Here is a 19,509-nt window from a genome sequence, read left to right on the forward strand (position 1 = left end):
ATGCTGCTCCTAAGACTAAGAGCCTGCAGGCGCCTGCTGCAGCTGCTCCTGCTGATCTCCGCCACGGCGACAACCAGTTCAGCAGCCTTGTATTCGTCAGGCCATGGCGACGACGAGAGAGCTCTTGTGGCTTTCAAGGCCAAGATCTCCGGCCACTCCGGCGTGCTGGACTCGTGGAACCAGAGCACCAGCTACAGGGTGGTAGCCCTGAACCTCAGTTCCCAGGGGCTCGCCGGCACCATCTCCCCCGCCATTGGCAACCTCACCTTCCTGCGCATACTCGAGCTGAGCTACAACAGCCTTCAAGGCGAGATCCCTGCCAGCATCGGCTCCCTCAGGCGCCTCCGACGCCTTTACCTGATGCAAAACACGCTCACCGGTGTCATTCCAAGTAACATCAGCCGCTGCATCAGCCTCCGTGAGATTGTCATCCAAGACAACAAAGGCCTGAAGGGAAGCATCCCAGCCGAGATTGGCAACCTGCCGGCGCTCTCGGTTCTATCGCTGGACAACAACAGCATTGCCGGAACCATCCCGTCGTCTCTTGGGAACCATTCCCGGCTGGCCGTCCTGTCCTTGACAAGCAACTTCCTGGAGGGACCAATCCCTGCAGGCATCGGCAACAATCCATATCTCAAGTGGCTTCAGCTCTCTGCTAACAATCTCTCTGGTTTGCCCCCTTCTTCCCTGTACAACCTATCATCTGTTTATCTCTTTTCTGTGGCTGTCAACCAGCTCCATGGCCGTCTACCGTCTGAACTGGGGAAAAGCCTTCCCAGCATCCAACAGCTTGTGATTGGAGGAAACCGATTTACTGGAACTCTTCCACAGTCACTGACCAATCTCTCTAGGCTCCAGGCTCTTTAGTCTTTATGCCCCATTCAATAGTTTTATCGGAATTGTTCCTTCTGGATTGGGCAGATTGCAAGATCTTGAAGAGTTTGCTATGGGTCATAACATGTTAGAAGCAAATAACGAGGAAGAGTGGGAATTTATTGGTTCTTTGGCGAATTGTAGCAGATTACAGAACTGTACTTTGGATGGAACAGATTTTCAGGAAAACTGCCCTTTGCATTCAGAGGAATGAAGATCAAAACCTACCCTTTGCATGTTTGAATCTCTAGGGACGTCTAGAATGGGGGGCTGGCTTGGTTAGTACAGTACTGGTTGGGGAGGAAGAATGGTATTTATAGGGTCTGTTTGGCACAGCTCAACTTCACTAGTAAAGCTATTTTTTTTTTAAACAGCTTTATGAGTAACTTTTTTAGGTGAAGCTGAGCTGTTTTGGAAAAACTGTTTGGCAAAACAGCTTTACCCACAGTTTTACGCATGGATGAGAAAGAGAAATGAGGGAAAGAGCTAGGATAAGCTACTTTTTTCAGCTTCATCCTAACTCATGTCTTTGTGAGAGAAGGAGAAAAACAGCTTTATGAATAAAGTTATTTTAGAAATGAATGTTTGGCAAATAAAATAGCTCACAACACTGTGCCAAACATGCCCATAGAGTTGTTTGTATAGTCAGTATGTTAAGAAAAACTCTAGTGTAAATGTATCGTCTATTGACTCAGAAAAACTCTATTTTACACTACCTGCACTGATGGTTCATAACCATGGGCCCACTCTTCTCTTTCTATTGACTCCTACTCTTTATGAATCGTCTATGAAAAAAACTAGACGTCAGGGAAAAAAACTATTTCTGTATTAGTGAAAGGGGCCCATATGTCATAGGCTCTTGCAGAATTAATTTTATAAACATGTGCCATTCAGATGGCCTCCAAAATAAAGTGTCACGCAAATATTGATGCTACTTTAATTAATCCTAACATATTTCTTAGTAAAAATAATCATCAAACACTCAGCACATGATGATTTTTCCCCCACCCTACGTACCCAAGACTGTCGGTCTATCTTGAGGTCGTCGACAGGCATCAACTTCAGAGTTCGCAGACTTTCCCTTTGTTTCAACATATGACTGTTTCCGCACCAGTACCCAACAAGACAATGTTCATCAGTTCCAGAACACCGTTTTAGACCCGCTAGTGCTGATTTCCCCGGTCTGTGATAATGGTATATAGAGCTGTCCTGAAATATTGGCTTGAACACATCTGTAATGATGCAATGCAAGGGCGGTAACCAATCGCTTTTGACTGAAGAAACCTGAACCCATCTCGGTACTCCCTTCATATGAAACTGCAGCTGGATCAGTAAATCCGGTATCTCTGCTGTGGCTCAAAGACTTTAGCAGCCATGCTGCTCTTCACAACCAGATGCCGCCTCCTCCAGCTGTTACTGTTAGTGCTCCACTACGCCAGATTTGCGCAGTAGGAACGGGGCTATTTTTACTGTAGGGGCGGCTGGGGTTGGGGGCGTCCCTACAGTGGGCGTCCTCGGGCCCCAGCAGCCCAGCCGCCCCTACTGACGACGCACGAATAAATAGCAGCAGCCACCCCTTCTTCTACCTCGGGACATACTCTTCTAAAAAAAGGTTGGGAGGCCTTTGGCTCCTCCTAAAAATTGCTCTACTAAGGGGGGAAGGTTTTGATCTCAAATCCATTGATGAAGAGGCTCTAAAAGGTGAGGAAATGCTTCTACAACTCTTTATTTGAAGTTTAATTTTTTGGTTAATGAGTAATTTGATTTTTGGTTTTCTCTTTCTTCCATGGAGCTTGAGCTAGTTATGAGTGAAATTGGACTCTAATTTTCACTATACTAGAGTAATTAGGTAGGGAAGTAAGATTGCACCCTTTGTTAGTACATCTTTGTTGATTTTAGTGTAGTATTAGTGAAGTTTGATGCATGTGTCATAAAACCCTATATCTAGATCTAGATCTAGGATTTTGTTTTTTTATTCTTTTTCAATTTTTTCTTTATGTGACTAGGGTTTGTATGTAGGTGAATGTGTAAGATTTTAATTATTGCTAATGTGTAAAATATCCTCTACCATGTCTACTAATTATCATTTAATATTTATTTTGATTCCTTTCTATAATGTGTGTTTTTAATTAGTTATGGATAAATAGGCCATTAATTAATTATCATCTACCATGAAATTGAAATGGAGTTTGCATGAAAGGTAGTGGATGAAATATTAAATGTTGCTAATTGTTTTCTTTGAAATTGTTTATTTGAACCTATCAATTTATATTTTAAAATAATTATGCATTAATAGTCAATTAATTAACTATCCTCTACTACCATGGTGCGTGTCTCAGGTATATACAATTATTCTCGAGTAATATTCTTTTTTTGGTTGTTTTGTTTCTATAAGATGGACTACAGAAACTCTTGGATGTATGGTTCGTTAAGACACGATGCTCTTTTTCGTGATGAGGTGGACAAATTCATCAAAGCCGCAGAGAAGCATGCAACGACGTTGAAAGAGAATAGTGACACGATTATTTGTCCCTGCAAAGATTGCAAGAATCTTATTGCATTTCGAGATGTTAGTACCATCAAAGAACATCTGATTAGGAGAGGATTTGTTCCGGACTACACCATGTGGATTCATCACGGTGAAACAGTGGTTGTTGATGACAACGACGATGATCTAGCTGATGAAGCTGAAACCCAAGCATACTTGTCCCGATTCACAGACGATCTTGAGCAACAAATGGATCGTGACTATGGCAATCAACAAGGTGGTGGCTTTGGCAATGAACAAGGTAGTGATGATGCTGATGGTGTCAGCAATGATGGCGAAGCACGTGAGGGGGATGCAGATGACGATGACAACTTGGACGAAATGCTTGGGGCCTTTGGACCAGAAATATTAGAAAAGAGCAAGAGAGGTCTAGAAAATCTTGAGAGGGTGACAAAAGCATCGAAGAAGACTGTGTATGATGTTGAGAAGGGTTGTCCGACATACTTCACACTGCTACGTTTTGTGCTTGAGCTACTCATCCTGAAGGCTAAGTACGGCTGGTCGGACTGCAGTTTCAATGATCTGTTGTGCCTCATGTCACGGTTGCTCCCACAGCCGAACACAGTTCCCGCCAACACATACCAAGCGAAGAAGGTTATAAGTCCACTCACATTGGGGGTTGAAAAAATCCATGCATGCCCCAACCACTGTATCCTTTTTCGACGTGGCACATCGTTCGAGACTTTAGATACATGTCCTAGGTGTGGGGCTAGTCGGTACAAGAACAATGACCTTCAAAGTGGGGTGGAAGCCTCCACAGGAAAGAGGAAGAAGGGTGGGAAGAAGGTGCTGCAAGAATCTCAGCCCCCAGAGGAAACTCCATTAGGCAACGATGCAAATAAGAGAAGAATTCCTGCCCTGGTTATGTGGTACTTGCCAGTGACCGACCGCTTGAGGCGTATGTTCCTAAACCCTAAGGAAGCCACACTGATGACATGGTGGGATGATGATACGATCGCACACCCGGCCGATTGTAGCCAGTGGCAATCGTTCGATGCCAAGAACAAAGTAGAATTCAGTGATGACCCACGGAATGTATGGTTCGGCTTGAGCACCGATGGAATGAATCCCTTCAATGAGAGGATGACTGACCACAGCACATGGTCAGTCATCTTGACCATGTACAACCTCCCAACATATTTGTGTCAGAAGAGGAAGTACCTTCTCCTCACCATTCTTATCTTCGGCCCCAAACAACCAGGCATTGATATAGACGTGTTCTTGGAGCCTCTGATGCAAGAAATGGAGAGGCTATGGAGGTATGGGGAACCGATGTACGATGTGTTTCGGCGGGAGGACTTTATATGCAAAGCAATAATATTTGTTACTACCAATGATTATCCCGCGATGTTTGCCCTATCTAGACAGTTCAAAGGCAAGACTGGATGCTTAGTCTGTTTGGATGGTACTAAATGGGTGTTCCTAAATGGATCCAGGAAGATAATTTACATAAGGAACCGGCGCTTCTTAAAGACAGGTCACAAGTACCGCGGCAAATTGTACCTAAGATACTATGGCAACATCCTGGAGGATGAACCCCCTCTAGAGAGACGTCGTAATGAAGAACATGTGTTCAGAATGGTCCAAAACATACACGTCGTCTATGGAAAGAAGAATCCGGATGGAACGATTAGAGATAGAAGCACACCTCCCATCGAAGGCGTACCATTCAAGAAGCAATCGATCTTCTTTCAGTACCTGCCTTATTGGCCAGACTTGGAGGTCCCCCATGCCATTGATGCGATGCACGTGCAGAAGAATGTCTTTGAGAGTCTCATGGCTACCTTGATGGACACGGGCAAGTCAAAGGATGGTCTTAGATCATGGAAAGACATGGTGCAGCTGAATGTGATGCGAGAGCTTTGGCCGGTACAGCAAGATAATGGCAAGTACAGTCTTTCCGCGGCTAGCTTCAACCTAACCCTAGAGGAGAGGAGAGCTATATGCAATTTCCTTAGGGGGGTCAGAGTGCCGACTGGGTTTTCGGCGACCCTGAAGAAGCTAGTGTCGATGAAGGACCTATCATTAACATACTACAAGGCTCACGATTGTCATGTGATGCTGACAGTGTTCCTACTAATTGCAATCAGGGCTATAAAGCCAGAGTTCCTAAAGATGGCCATCACCCGCATGTGCTACTTCTTTTTGAAGATCTCATAGAAGACGATTCGCAGGCAAGAGCTGAGTGACCTACATGAATTCATGGTGGAGACCTAGAACCAGCTAGAGATGTGTTTACCTCCCGCTTTTTTGATATAATGGTACATCTCATGATTCACCTGGTTCATCAGATCGAGGCGCTGGGCCCTAGCTTCTTGCATGAAATGTGGTCCTATGAGCGGTTCATGTCGATTCTAAGCCGATACGTGCATAACCGAACACACCCAGAGGGCTCCATGATTAAGGGTTACAATTCCAAAGAAGTCGTCGAGTGCTGCCAAGAGTGGCTAAAAGTACAGAGAGGGATTGGTAATCTCGATTCTCGTCACAAGGGAAGTCTAGCTGGGAAGGGCATAAGTGGTAGGAAAGTGTTCCTCGACAATGATTACAGAGAGGTGAGTCGGGCGCATTACAATGTCTTGCAGAGTATGGCAGTGATGCAACCGTACATTGATGAACACATGGCTATCATTATGGCCGAGAGGAATGGCCGTTCAGATGATTGGGTCATGAAACAGCATAAGCAACGCCTAACATTATGGTTGAAGGACCAGAACATACAGCCTGGAGAAACCATAGATTCTATTACCATCAGTCGGTTGGCGGCAGGGCCATCGAAACAGGTGACGTATTGGAATGCTTATGACATCAATGGGTACACATACTATACCGACACAAAGGACAGGAAATCTATGAATCAGAACAGCGGCGTCCGAATAGAGGCTCTCGACGGAGTGGGGCGAAAGGTGCTGTACTTTGGCATAATTGAAGATATATGGGAACTTGACTATGGAAGGGATATAAAGGTGGCCCTGTTTCGATGCCACTGGATCAAGCAACATCAATTAAATGAGATTGGACAGAGAGTCGTCGACCTCCAGAATGTAGGCTACTAGGATGACCCTTAGGTGCTCGCTGAACGAGTCACGCAAGTCTTCTATATGCCCGACCCGCAAAGTAACCTCCCCCCAAAGAAGAAGACAAAGCACGTGGTGGCCTCTGGATAATAACATATCATCGGAGTTGATGGCGTGGACGATGTTGAAGCTTACAATAAGTGTGATGAGATGCCGCTATTCATAGACTTTTGTAAGAAGATCGAGGCTGTGGAAAAGAACCTGCCCAAAGATGTATTGCCATGGGAACAGAAAGGTGTCAAGGGAAAAGTTATCATGGTGGGCTAGCTAATTTATGTAAGTGTGTCAGTGTTCGTAAGACTACATTCATGTATGTGTGTGTGAGACTATATTTATGTATGTGTGTGAGACTACATTCATGTATGTGTGTGTGAGACTACATTCATGTATGTTTGTGTGAACAATGTGTACTAAGAATTTAATAAATTATGAAATTACCAAAATAAAAGTTGTAGATCTCCATGAGTTATTCAACTTTGGTATTCATTACTTTTTCAGTTGAAATGATTTGGGGTCCAAATTTGGGTTCGAACTTGTTATTTTTTCAAATTTCAAATTTGAAAGGTTCAAATTTTGTCAAATGACAAGATGACTAAAATAAAAGTTGTATATATTAATGAGTTGAACAACTTTGGTATTCATCACTTTTTATGTTGAAATCATTTTGGGTCTCAAATTTTGGTTCGAACTTGTCGTTTTTTCAAATTTCAAATTTGAAAGGTTTAAATTTTGTCAAATGACAAGATAACCAAAATAAAAGTTGTAGATCTTGATGAGTTGAACAACTTTTGTATTCATCACTTTTACATCTAAAATCATTTAGGGTTTGAAAATTTGGTTTGAACTTGTCAAATTCCAAATTTCAAATTTTAAAATGTGTAAAACATTGTTACATCCAAGTTTGATCAAACTTAAATGCTGAAGCATGATTTTAGAAATTTTTAGGAAAAGAAACCATCACATTTGGAGTTAGTATGAGGGAGAACAACTAGTTACAAAGTTTACCCACAGATTAAAAAGAGAAATCACACTGTTCTAGATGATCCTTACACGATCATAGTGAATAGTGTGATTTCTTTTTTTAATCTGTGGGTCAACTTTGTAACTAGTTTTTCTTCCTTATACTAACTCCAAATCTGATGATTTTTCCTAAAATTTTCTAAAATAATTCTCTATCAATTTATTTTGTTGGTTTTGCCAATATATACATATGAAAAGTATGAGCAATTTAAATTTTGAATTTCAAAAAAATACAACTTCAGACAAGATTTTGGTACCCCAAATGATTTCAGCTGAAAAAATGATAAATACCAAAGTTGAATAACTCATCAAGATCTACAACTTTTGTATTGGTCATTTCTTCATATGATAAAGTGGTAATGACATTGTTCACAAATGTGACACATCTCTCATAAGATTTTATAAACTATATGAGACATGTGTAAGATTAGTGAACAATGTGGGCTAAGAATTTGTCAAATAAAAAAATGACCAAAATAAAAGTTGTAGATATTCATGAGTTGAACAACTTTAGTATTCATCACTTTTTATGTTGAAATCAATTTGGGTCTCAAATTTTGGTTCGAACTTATCGTTTTTCAAAATTTCAAATTTGAAAGGTTCGAATTTTGTCAAATGATAAGATGACTAAAATAAAAGTTGTACATATTAATGAGTTGAACAACTTTGGTACTCATCACTTTTTATGTTGAAATCATTTTGGGTCTTAAATTTTGGTTCGAACTTGTCATTTTTTCAAATTTCAAATTTGAAAGGTTCAAATTTTGTCAAATGACAAGTTGACCAAAATAAAAGTTGTAGATATTAATGAGTTGAACAACTTTGATATTCATCACTTTTTATGTTTAAATCATTTTGGGTCTCAAATTTTGGTTTGAACTTGTCATTTTTTCAAATTTCAAATTTGAAAGGTTCAAATTTTGTCAAATGATAAGTTGACCAAAATAAAAGTTGTAGATATTAATGAGTTGAACAACTTTGGTATTCATCACTTTTTATGTTGAAATCATTTTGGGTCTCAAATTTTGGTTCGAACTTGTCATTTTTTCAAATTTCAAATTTGAAAGGTTCAAATTTTATCAAATGACAAGATGACCAAAATAAAAGTTGTAGATCTTCATGACCTCTACAACTTTGATTTTCATTTGAGATCATTTGGTGTCTCAAAATTATTTTAGTAGTTTTGATTTTAATTTTTTAAAATTTAATTTTTTTCCCAATTTGATTTAGATTTTTGAAAAAAAAATTCAACTGTAGGGGCGGTTTATAACCTTAGCCGCCCCTACAGTTCTCTCTGTAGGGGCGGCTTATAACTTCAGCCGCCCCTACAGTTAGCTTATAACTGCACCAGAGTTGTTTCTTCAGCTAGCTGCTGGATACCATTTTTCTTGGCTTCCTTCATGCTAGCGGATTGCATCTTATCAATTGCATACCTGTTAAAACTTATCACTCAGAGCAGTTTCATGAAACATTATTCCTAGTGGGAAGATCTGACCAAATCATTCAACAAAACCAACTAATGGGATGTTTTGGATCAATCATTTGCTATCAGCAAACTAGCAAACAATTTTGTTATAAATAGAGACCAAAATAGTTCCAGGGTTGCAATTGTTATAAACCCAAACAGAACATTCCATTTGAAATTGTTATAAACCCGATGGTCCACGAGCATGCCTGCACTAGGCTGTCCAGCGCACCGCTGTGCTATTCGTCGGACGATAATGCCTGCAACAGGACAGGTCTGCCTCTCTGGAGCACAGACCCGTCAGCAAGCTGTGGGCCGGCGCAAGCTCCTCAGCCCAGCCCCTACAGCCTGAGGAGGTGGTCTTCGGGCAAGCGCCTCAGCTATCGAACATCGGCCCAGGCACCGGGGATGTCTCGGACGTGGACGATCCGGCCATCCGGGACGCCACAGGCCGGCACACTTCTGATGAGGAGACTGCAGAGGGGCCTGATGATTATGCTGCCTTCTGTGCGGGGATGTTCAAACCCGGCCCTGCTCCGATCCTACAGAGGCCGGACTCGCCGCCTCCGCCCTGCTGCCTCCACCCGCTCAAGTACGCGTCTAGCAGCTCAACCATCCTCGGTCCCGGTTGCCGAGCGTGCCTAGCACAAGCTAATGCGCGAGCTCTCCTTCATCAATGGCAAGTCGGCGGCACCGGATGCAGCAGTCAAAGCCTACGTCGACATGTATGGGGACGACCTCCCAGAGGAGGCGGTCAAGGCCATCAGCGCAGCAACTCGCATGGGGAACAGGGAGCTTTCCAGGGCGCTTGCAGCCATTGCAGCTGAGTCTGAAGTAGCAGAGATGGAGGTTCCTTAGATTTGCATATGCAGAGGGAGCAGCAGCAGTTCCTCTGATCAATGTGATCTTAGGATAGAGCCAAAGCCAGCCGGTCCTCTACCGGTTCAGTTAGATTTGTTAATCAGTTGTGCTTGTCATTTCAGCAGGAGGTTAGTGTTTGGCTGGCGTGTGTGTTCCCAGAACGCGACGCTGTGAATTTGGGGGCTGTGGCCTGATGGCAGGTGTACCGTGCAACTTGCTGCCCAGCTATTGTGTCTGTCGTGCTCGGCCCAAGCATCATTTGTCTCCAAGAGACTATGCTAGACACTGTTGACAGTTTTTTGGGCTTGGAATTCCTAGGGCCAAGCATACTTGCTTTTCCTTTATATGTAACATGAGGACTCTCACCTGTTTATGCATATGCATTCAACTCTCTCTCACTCATTTCTCTTTTCTGCCATTTCTAAATGGAGAGCATTGATTATATAGTGATTTTACATATTGATTCCACGTATAGGTTACATGTTGAATTCACATGCTCTTTTTTGTTTTTCCATGTCCTGATTTGTAGTGATTTTACATATTTTAATGACCGCCACTCGCAAGGTGAGGAATTGTGAGGTGGGTCTCCTACGATCTAACCTTCTTAAGTCATAACAAGTCTCATAGATAATCTGAGGTTCCAGGTGGCACTAAAAGATGCATATCTGTGGGTTGATTGATTATATGTAGTTTTCTAGGGTGATTTTGAATTGTTGGGTTAGTCTTGATTGGATTATCTTTTTTTGTTCTTTTTTCATGAATAAATAAATTGATGAGACATGAGTTAGTTTGAGATTATGGCTGTCAGAGCGAGGGAGATGGGGAAAGGGCAGATTGGGTCTGATATGGTTATGGTTAGGGAAACTAGTTATGGTGCCGCTTTGCTTTTGGCAGTGATGATGCTGAGCGGGATTTCCATCTGTAACAGTGCAGTAGTGCAAAGTGCTAACTACTGTGTTGTACATAAACTCAGGGACTGCTATCAAGTCTTAAGACTTTTAAGTGAGATGTAGAAGCTTAAAATTGAGTTCCTAGACTTTGAGAGTCAAGAGTTGTAATTGATCATCAAAGCTTTCAGCTGAGATAGCAAACTTTTAGGTGTTTGATCGAACTCTGAAAGGGCATTTGAAAGTCAGTGATCAGAGATTTTGTTTATTTTTAGGTGACCGCAGCGTCAAGTTTAAGTTGCAGCTTGAAAGCATAGAGTGGTGGCAGATGTTATGAAGTTAAAGCTGTTCTCAGTTACTCTGCCAAAAGCACGCTTTTAATTTCACAATTGTGGTAGGACTACATTAAGGTGCATACAGGAGCCAGGTTGTAGTTTTAGTCACTGGTAATTGTCTTTTTTTACTTTCCATTTGGCATGAAGTGCAATTCATGAGAAACATCGAAGTGCCAGTGGATTCTTAAAAAAGGTTCAGTTTCATTTCTTACAGTTACAGCATACAAGTACTACTATTACTACTAGTACTACTACTACTACCAGTACTACTACTACAAGCTACTACCAGTACTACTACAAGTACTACTACCAGTACTACTACAAGTACTACTACTACTACTACTACTACTTGTACTACTAGTACTACTACTTCTACCACTAGTACTACTACTTCTACTAGTAGTACTAGTACTACTACTACTAGTAGTAGTACTAGTACTACTACTTCTACCACTAGTACTACTACTTATACTACTTTTTTTCTTGCATATCTTAGAACAAGGCATGAAATGTCGCAAACATCAAAGAGTGCATCCCGATGCCCCGTGAATGATGAGCAGCCATCCCATGGAGAGCAAGAACTAGATGACCAGCTTACTCAAGAGCAGTTCGATAACGAGTTAGAAAAGGGTCTAGAAGTGATGCTTACTCAGGAGGACCTTGTCGATGATGATGATCCAGTGGGGGGAGCCCAGGGAAGAGAAGGCGGAGAGGATGCCCAAGGCGAAGAAGGAGATGATGATGATGACACCTCATCAGGGGGATATGTAAGTCCCAAAGATCCTTTCCCACAAGAACCTAGACGGAGGCCAACGGAGGATGAGTTGGACAAGGATTTTAATCTGAACGACGAGGTATGGATAAAGCCTTAGTAGCTTGTAAATTTGGCTAATGCTATGGCTTTATGTTACCTCTGCTAACACTTTTGACCTATCGGATACACAGGTTGTCCCTACTCAACCTCTGAAAAGACGACGTTGGCCTCCGGCTCGTCTTGCCGGACAATACGTAGCGGGGCAAAGGAGATCAGAGGAAGGAGCCATAGGTACTCACAATGAGGCCTCCGCTCCACAACCTCAGGACACAACCACGACTGAGACTGCCTAGCCAAAGAGGAAATGAGGGGGGATTAGAAAGCCAAACCAATATCACGACAAGGCATGCTATGTGATAATGGAGGTCGGACCAGACGGGCAGATCCTTGAGCCATATACATACAGGACGAAATTCCGTAATCACATCGGGTTTGTAGTTAGAGATAAGTTGAACCCAGCTATCCGTAGCTGGAATCTGGTACCTATGAGCCAAAAGGTAGACCTATGGGAGAAGTTGAAGCAGAACTTTAGGTTTCCGGAGAGAACGCACGAGTTGGTACAACAAAATGCTTTTAAGATAATGGGGCAGAGCTTCCGACGTTGGCGGTCAGATCTGAACAAGAACTTTATCCAACAGAAGTTAACTCCTTTCCACGAGTATGGCAACATAACTCCTAGTCAATGGGAGGAGCTCGTGGGTGAGAAGACTTCAGAGGCATCATTGTCCCTTAGTGCCCGTAACAGCAAGCAGGCGAAGAAGAACCAACACTACCCTCGTCTAGGCCCCGGTGGCTACGCTGGAAAGCAAGAGGTCTTTAGGAAGATGGACGCAGAGACCAAAGCTGTCGGGAATACGGAAGTGCCAAAGTTGAAGCCACACCTTAAACAGTGGATATACGCGAGGAGTGTAGATTCATCTGGTAGTAGCCTCAAGTTTGCTAAGCCGGAGACCGGAGAGGTAGTATCAAAAATACTGAAACTTGCTGAAGACAAGGAGAAGGGCGCATTCAACCCTTCCAGAGAGAGGGACGAGCTTACCGTTGCCTTGGGAAACCCCGAGCACACAGGACGCACCAGGGGGCTAGGGAAGAGGATGTCCTGGAAGCACAGATTCGTAGAGGAGAGGCACATGTACAAGAAACATGGCAGAGACCGAGAGTCTAATCTTGAGCGCCAAGTGAAGGCTCTAGTTGAAAAGATGTTGGTGGAGAAAGGACTATCTACGATGGAGCCACAGACACCAATGGGGCCGCCCAAAGAACTGGTGGTAGTTGGCAGCCCTCCGGATGTTCCCAGCAGTCAAGGTTCCAATGCAACCGGAACCCCCGTCGATCACATACGAGCGCCAACCAGTTGTAAATTGGTGGTTCTGATGGGCAGGCAAAACGTGATCATTGAGGTGGCAACGGGCGTGGCACATCCTCCGTGCGGCATGTGGCACAATAGGGACATCCCGCAGGATTACACTTGGGTCGAGGTGCATACCGTGAAGCCCGAGTTCATGACTTGGAAGATAGAACACCCTACTCCCAAGGGGCTCGTGTTACTCGGAGACGTCATGAACCAGTTCATCCTCTGGCATAGACGGGACATTGTATTGATCGAGTCTTCGCCAACTCCGACTAAAGTTCATCCTCGGGAGTGACCCGTCGAGGACAGGGAGGTATACTCACCGACCCATGACCATGACCACCACATGCTAGAGACTTCTCCACCTCGTACCGAGCAAGGGCATGATGACATGCCACATCCTTCTCCACCTCGTATCGAGCATGGGCATGATGACATGCCACGTCCTTCTCCAGCTCATACCGAGCAAAGGCATGATGAGATGCAACATTCTTATCAACAAGCGCAACCGATACATGAACAACAAGTGTCTCATGAACAGCAATTGCCTCGTGAACAGCCGATACGTGAAGAACAAGTGGCCCCTGAAGCAGGTGATGCACAAGTTGACAAGGACATGCTCGAATGGGAAGCTCGAAACAAAATCCCAATCAAGATAAGGCCATCATATGTGGGCATTAATGACGTCTCGTCGGTGCACAAGTGGATGACTCATGACCAGTTCAAGCCTAAGAACCAAGTAAAAGAATTTAGAGCACCAGCTTCTGAGGAGGGCACCACTGAGGAGGGCACCACTAGCAAACTGCACAAAGGGTTTAACAAGTATCTAGCTGTTGATAACCTCAAATGGTCAGATGATTGCCCGGATAAATATGAAAAAGGCAAGAACTTCCTACCAAACCGAGTCATACAGTGCTTGCCACGTGGAATGAGAAAGTTCCACGATTGGTACTTGCGTGCTCAGATAACAGAACTAGAAATCTTACAAGCATGGATCCCTGCCGGCACATTTGGAGCCCCAGGTGGGCAAATTGCCGTTGAGTTTAAGGATATCCAGGCATGCTTCCACCTCGGACGAATGGAGATGAATCTGATTCGCATATGGTGCCTGTAAGTCCTTGCCCTCTCGATATGATATGAATGTAATCTTTTAATTTTGTTGTAACTAACCCGCGCCGTGATTTGTAGAATGCAAGCGGACTTTGTGAAAAAGAGGCCAGCTCTGAAACACGGGTATATAGACCCTTCACCTATAGCATCAACAGATTTTAATTACCCTAAAGAGTGGAAACTAGATTGCAACGAACTAGGAGCTGGAAAGACACTTAAGAAGAAAGAGGACATCAGGAACAAGAAAATATTGGAAGAGTCCCTCAAGGTTGCGACATACATTGCCCTATGTTTTAAAAATCTCCAACAACACGATGATATATGGATACCATACCACTTCAAGTAAGTTTGACTGTATACTTAGCTTTGTTCAAATTACTTTGTTCGATGCAAAAGAGCTTATGTGTTCCTTCTATGACTAAATTCATGCAGCGATCACTGGATTTGCATAGGCGTCTGGCTCTCACATAGCATGGCATGGGTCTTTGATTCAGTGGATTTCTCAGTCGAGACATACAAAGACTTCATAATGATTGTCAAGACGTATACATATTGACAATCCTCAGTTTAGCTACTATGTTTGTATACATACTTGTAAGGTTCAATGTGGGATACTAACAAGTTGCATTTGCTAAAACCATTGGAACAGGGCATTCAGGCACTATGTCCAGGAACATAAGGGGAGGCATCATCCAAATAGGAAGGAAAAGTTGTATGTCAAAACTCTATGTGCGGTAAGTGTCATTTACTTTGGTACTCCATATATTACGTGTCTGTCAATAGCATTACTTAACATCTTCATATGCAAAACACACAGTGCCCCAAGCAGAAGCCTGGGAGTCTACACTATGGATACTACACATGTATTATGATGAGTACCATCGGTGGCTACAACAGAAACCCCAATCTGGTAAGTTTGAACCTCTTCGCTCGTAGTATGAAAAGTTCACATATGTTGTGATATAGTAAACCTAAACTTGTTCTCTTATAGTTGGAGAAAGATAAAGACACGAGAAGGAACCCATACAAGGATGACGAGCTCTTAGAGATGGTCGGTGACCTTTGCAACTTTATAATGGACCAGATTGTGTATCATAAAGGCACTTACCATCATCTTCTTTCCGACTTAGGTAGTAATCCTCTGTACCAACACCTTCGGGAGACTGATAGGTTAGCCCTAGGCCGTTGATGACAATGTGGACTTGTGGTATGATTTGGATCAGACTTTGGAACGGTTTGAACTTTGTTTTGCATGTGGACTTGTGGATATCTTAATGGACTATGTTATAATGATGGGCTTCATAATGGACTATGTTGTAATGATGGACTTTTGTGAATTATGATTTGTGATGATGATCTTGTGTTTGTGGATGTATATATGTATATTTGTGGCGGTCAGATTCGAATTTGAATTATATATATATATATATATATGGTCAGATTTGAATTTGATTTTTTTTTGCTGGAAAATCCACTGTAGGGGCGGTTCTTGATTGAACCGCCCTTACAAATACACACAGCAGGGGCGGCTGGTGATACAGCCGCCTTTACAGAAGTACACTACAGGGGCAGCTGCCCCTACAGAGGCACCCTCAGTAGGAACACCCTGGGAAGGGCGGCTGGTGCAGCCGCCCCTACAGAGGCTCTAGAGCCGCCCCTACAGTAACATTCTGTAGTAGTGCTCTCCACCACCACAACTAACCGTGCAACTGCTTCCTCATCTTCATCCACGGGCCGCGAGGTAAGGGCCTGTACGGCGCTAGCCGGCTGAAGCTGTTTTGTTGTGAGAGAAAAATACTATAGATTCTAGCTAATAAGCCGACTGATAAGTTTAAACAAACATGCCCTAACTCTTCTCGATTTCAAGGCCAAGATCCCCTGCCACTCCGGCGTGCTGGACTGGACTCGTGGAACTAGAGCACCCACTACCAGGGTTTTCTCTACGGGTATTTTTAAAATCTCGATGATCACCGATAAATAGAAATATCGGATATATCAGATATTTATCGGCAATAAAAAACTTTCACACAAAATTTATAAAAATTGGTTATTTTTGTCCAGGAAACCATGTATATCATTTTAGATAAAAAAACAAAAATGAATCCATACTATAACCTATAGTACAAAGAACCCTTTTCACCGCACACGGTCGTCTGGATGATTGGACTATAAACTATATGTCCCTCAGCAACGCTGACATTTTTTCTAGTATATCTGATGGAGGAAAGGTTCCGCTAACCAACTCATTTAGTGGAGAAATGGACTTGGCGAATGACCCATAAACAGAATTTGACTAATCAATACTACCTTTTTTACCGCACTTGCTACTTGGTGCGTGTTTAGTTCGCGAATTTTAGGAACTTGGATACTGTAACACTTTCATTTTTATTTAGCAATTAGTGTTCAATCATGGACTAATTAGGCTCAAAACGTTCATCTCGTAATTTCCAACCAAATGGTGCAATTAGTTTTTTTTTCGTCTACATTTAATCTTCCATACACGTATCACAAGATTCGATATGATGACTACTATAGCACATTTTGAGAAACTTTTTGGGAACTAAACGAGCACTTAGATGGAATAATGGCACGCGCGTGCATAGAGCACAAGCACAGCTGCCCAAGTTGTGAAGTGTTGACGCACTCTGCATGCTATTTATGAAACCCTTGACTTCCTGAGCGCACAATGCTACTAGCTACCAGAGGCAAGGAGACCATTCTCTGTACTGGCTCAAATCCCTCCGCACCTAGCAGCCTAGCTATGATGTTCCTCCAGCTGCTTTTGCTGCTCTCCGCCATAGCAACCAACTGTGCAAGTGCAACCGCTACCGCTTCCTTGCCAAACCATAATGGTGACGAGGGAGCTCTTGTGGCTTTCAAGGCTAAGATCACCCGCCACTCTAGCGTCCTGGACTCGTGGAACCAGAGCACCAGCTACTGCAGCTGGGAGGGCGTCACCTGCGGCAGGAGGCACCCGTGGAGGGTGGTAGCCCTGAACCTCAGCTCCCAGGGGCTCGCCGGCAGCATCTCCCCCGCTATCGGCAACCTCACCTTCCTGCGCTTACTTGACCTGAACTACAACAGCCTTCAAGGTGAGATCCCTGCCAGCATCGGCTCCCTCAGGCGCCTCCGACGCCTTTACCTGATGCAAAACACGCTCACTGGTGTCATCCCGAGTAACATCAGCCGCTGCATCAGCCTCCGTGAGATTTTCATCCAACACAACAAAGGCCTGCAGGGAAGCATACCAGCCGAGATTGGCAACATGCCATCGCTCTCAGTTCTACAGCTGTCAAACAACAGCATCACCGGAACTATCCCGTCTTCTCTTACGAACCTTTCCCGGCTGACCATGCTATCCTTGGCAGCCAACTATCTTGAGGGATCGATCCCTGCAGGCATCGGGAACAATCCGTATCTCGGTTTCCTTCGGCTCACCCTTAATAATCTCTCCGGTCGGCTCCCTCCTTCCCTATTCAACCTGTCATCTCTTTATATCTTTTATGCGGCTTTAAACCAGCTCCATGGCCATCTACCATCTGACCTGGGGAAAAGCCTTCCAAGCATCCAACTGTTTGGGATTGCAGGAAACCGATTTACTAGAGCTCTTCCGCCATCGCTAACCAACCTCTCCAGGCTCCAGCTTCTTGACTTGGGAGTTAATAATTTTACTGGAGTTGTTCCTGCTGAAGATAACATCTTAGAAGCAAACAACGAGGAAGAGTGGGAATTTATTGATTCTTTGGTGAATTGTAGCAGATTAAAGAAACTGGCCATTGGATCGAACAAATTTTCAGGGAAGCTGCCAGGTCTGTTGGTTAATCTGTCTACTAATCTCCAGCGGCTGCAAATTGCCAACACCAACATATCCGGTGCCATCCCACCAGATATAGGAAATTTGGAAGGTCTTGAGTGGCTTGATTTTCGTGAAAACTTACTCACTGGGGTCATTCCTGAAAGCATCGGGAAGCTTACACGATTCCAGGTGCTAGGCCTCGGATCAAACTACCTATTAGGACATCTACCATCCTCCATCGGGAACCTTTCTAGCCTACTTAAACTTTTTGCAGAAGGCAACAGCTTGGAGGGGCCAATTCCACCGACCATTGGAAACTTGAGCAAACTTTTAACCCGAGATCTGTCATATAACAACCTTACTGGCTTGATTCCTAACCAAATTATGGAGCTGCCATCGATCACAATGTTTCTGGATCTGTCCAACAACATGCTGGAGGGACCACTTCCGTTAGAAGTTGGTAGTTTGGTACATTTTGAACAGCTCTTCCTATCAGGAAACAAACTGTCAGGTGAGATACCTGATACTATTGGCAACTGCAGGGTCATGGAAATCCTCTCAATGGATGGCAACTCGTTCCAAGGAAATATATCTGCTACGTTCAAGAACATGGCAGGCTTGACTGTACTTAATTTGATGGACAACAAACTAGATAGAAGCATCCCTGGCAATCTGGCTACCTTTACCAACCTACAGGAGTTGTATCTTGGCCACAACAATTTATCCAGAACAATCCCAGAGCTTTTAGGTAATTCAACATCGCTGCTTTGTCTAGATTTGTCCTACAACAGTTTGCAAGGTGAAGTACCAAAAGGAGGAATTTTCAAAAATTTAACTGGACTATCAATGGTTGGTAACAATGCATTGTGCAGGGCGATACCACAGCTCCATCTGTCAAAATGCTCAAGCTTTCATGCAAGAAAGAATAGCAAAGGCATACCCAAGTTTCTTCTAATAACAATCCCAAAATAGGAAGTCTCATCTTACTTTTTCTGGTTTGGGCTGGATTTTACCACAGAAAGTCCAAGGCAGCACCGAAGAAAGATTTGCCACCACAGTTTGCAGAGATAGAGCTTCCAATAGTTCCGTACAATGATATATTCAAAGTAATAGATGGATTTTCTAAAGCAAATGTGCTTGGAAAGGGAAGATATGGTACAGTATACAAGGGCTCACTAGAAAATCAAGCCATTGTTGTCGCCGTTAAGGTGTTTAATATCCAGCAATTAGGATCCTACAAAAGCTTCCAGGCTGAATGTGAGGCACTAAGAAGAGTGAGGCACCGATGCCTTCTAAAGATCATTACATGTTGTTCTAGCATCAACCACCAGGGTCAAGACTTCAGAGCACTAGTCTTCGAGTTCATGGCTAA

General features: G+C 43.5%; 2 protein-coding genes across 2 annotated transcripts; both read left to right on the forward strand.

Annotated features, from left to right (window-relative positions):
• On the forward strand, nt 1-1,087 carry LOC136548279 (receptor kinase-like protein Xa21). Its single transcript, XM_066539873.1, has 2 exons — nt 1-830; nt 922-1,087. Exons 1-2 carry the CDS (start codon nt 1-3, stop codon nt 1,085-1,087), a joined length of 996 nt encoding a protein of 331 aa, XP_066395970.1.
• A 16,015-nt stretch (nt 1,088-17,102) lies between these two features.
• Nucleotides 17,103-19,092, forward strand: LOC136548280 (putative receptor-like protein kinase At3g47110). Its single transcript, XM_066539874.1, has 2 exons — nt 17,103-18,885; nt 19,010-19,092. The coding sequence occupies exons 1-2, from the start codon at nt 17,103-17,105 to the stop codon at nt 19,090-19,092; spliced, it is 1,866 nt and encodes a 621-aa protein (XP_066395971.1).
• The last annotated feature ends 417 nt before the right edge of the window (nt 19,093-19,509 follow it).

The sequence above is a fragment of the Miscanthus floridulus genome, chromosome 4 (assembly GCF_019320115.1).
Source record: "Miscanthus floridulus cultivar M001 chromosome 4, ASM1932011v1, whole genome shotgun sequence".
NCBI lineage: Eukaryota > Viridiplantae > Streptophyta > Magnoliopsida > Poales > Poaceae > Miscanthus > Miscanthus floridulus.

What these genes read in the sequence shown, in the direction of transcription:
- LOC136548279 (XM_066539873.1), top strand. Translation starts at nt 1, where the DNA reads ATGCTGCTCCTAAGACTAAGAGCCTGCAGGCGCCTGCTGCAGCTGCTC. An exon ending in TTTACTGGAACTCTTCCACA is followed by an intron (nt 831 to 921) that starts GTCACTGACCAA and finishes TGGATTGGGCAG; the next exon opens with ATTGCAAGATCTTGAAGAGT.
- LOC136548280 (XM_066539874.1), top strand. Translation starts at nt 17,103, where the DNA reads ATGATGTTCCTCCAGCTGCTTTTGCTGCTCTCCGCCATAGCAACCAAC. An exon ending in AACAATCCCAGAGCTTTTAG is followed by an intron (nt 18,886 to 19,009) that starts GTAATTCAACAT and finishes TGCATTGTGCAG; the next exon opens with GGCGATACCACAGCTCCATC.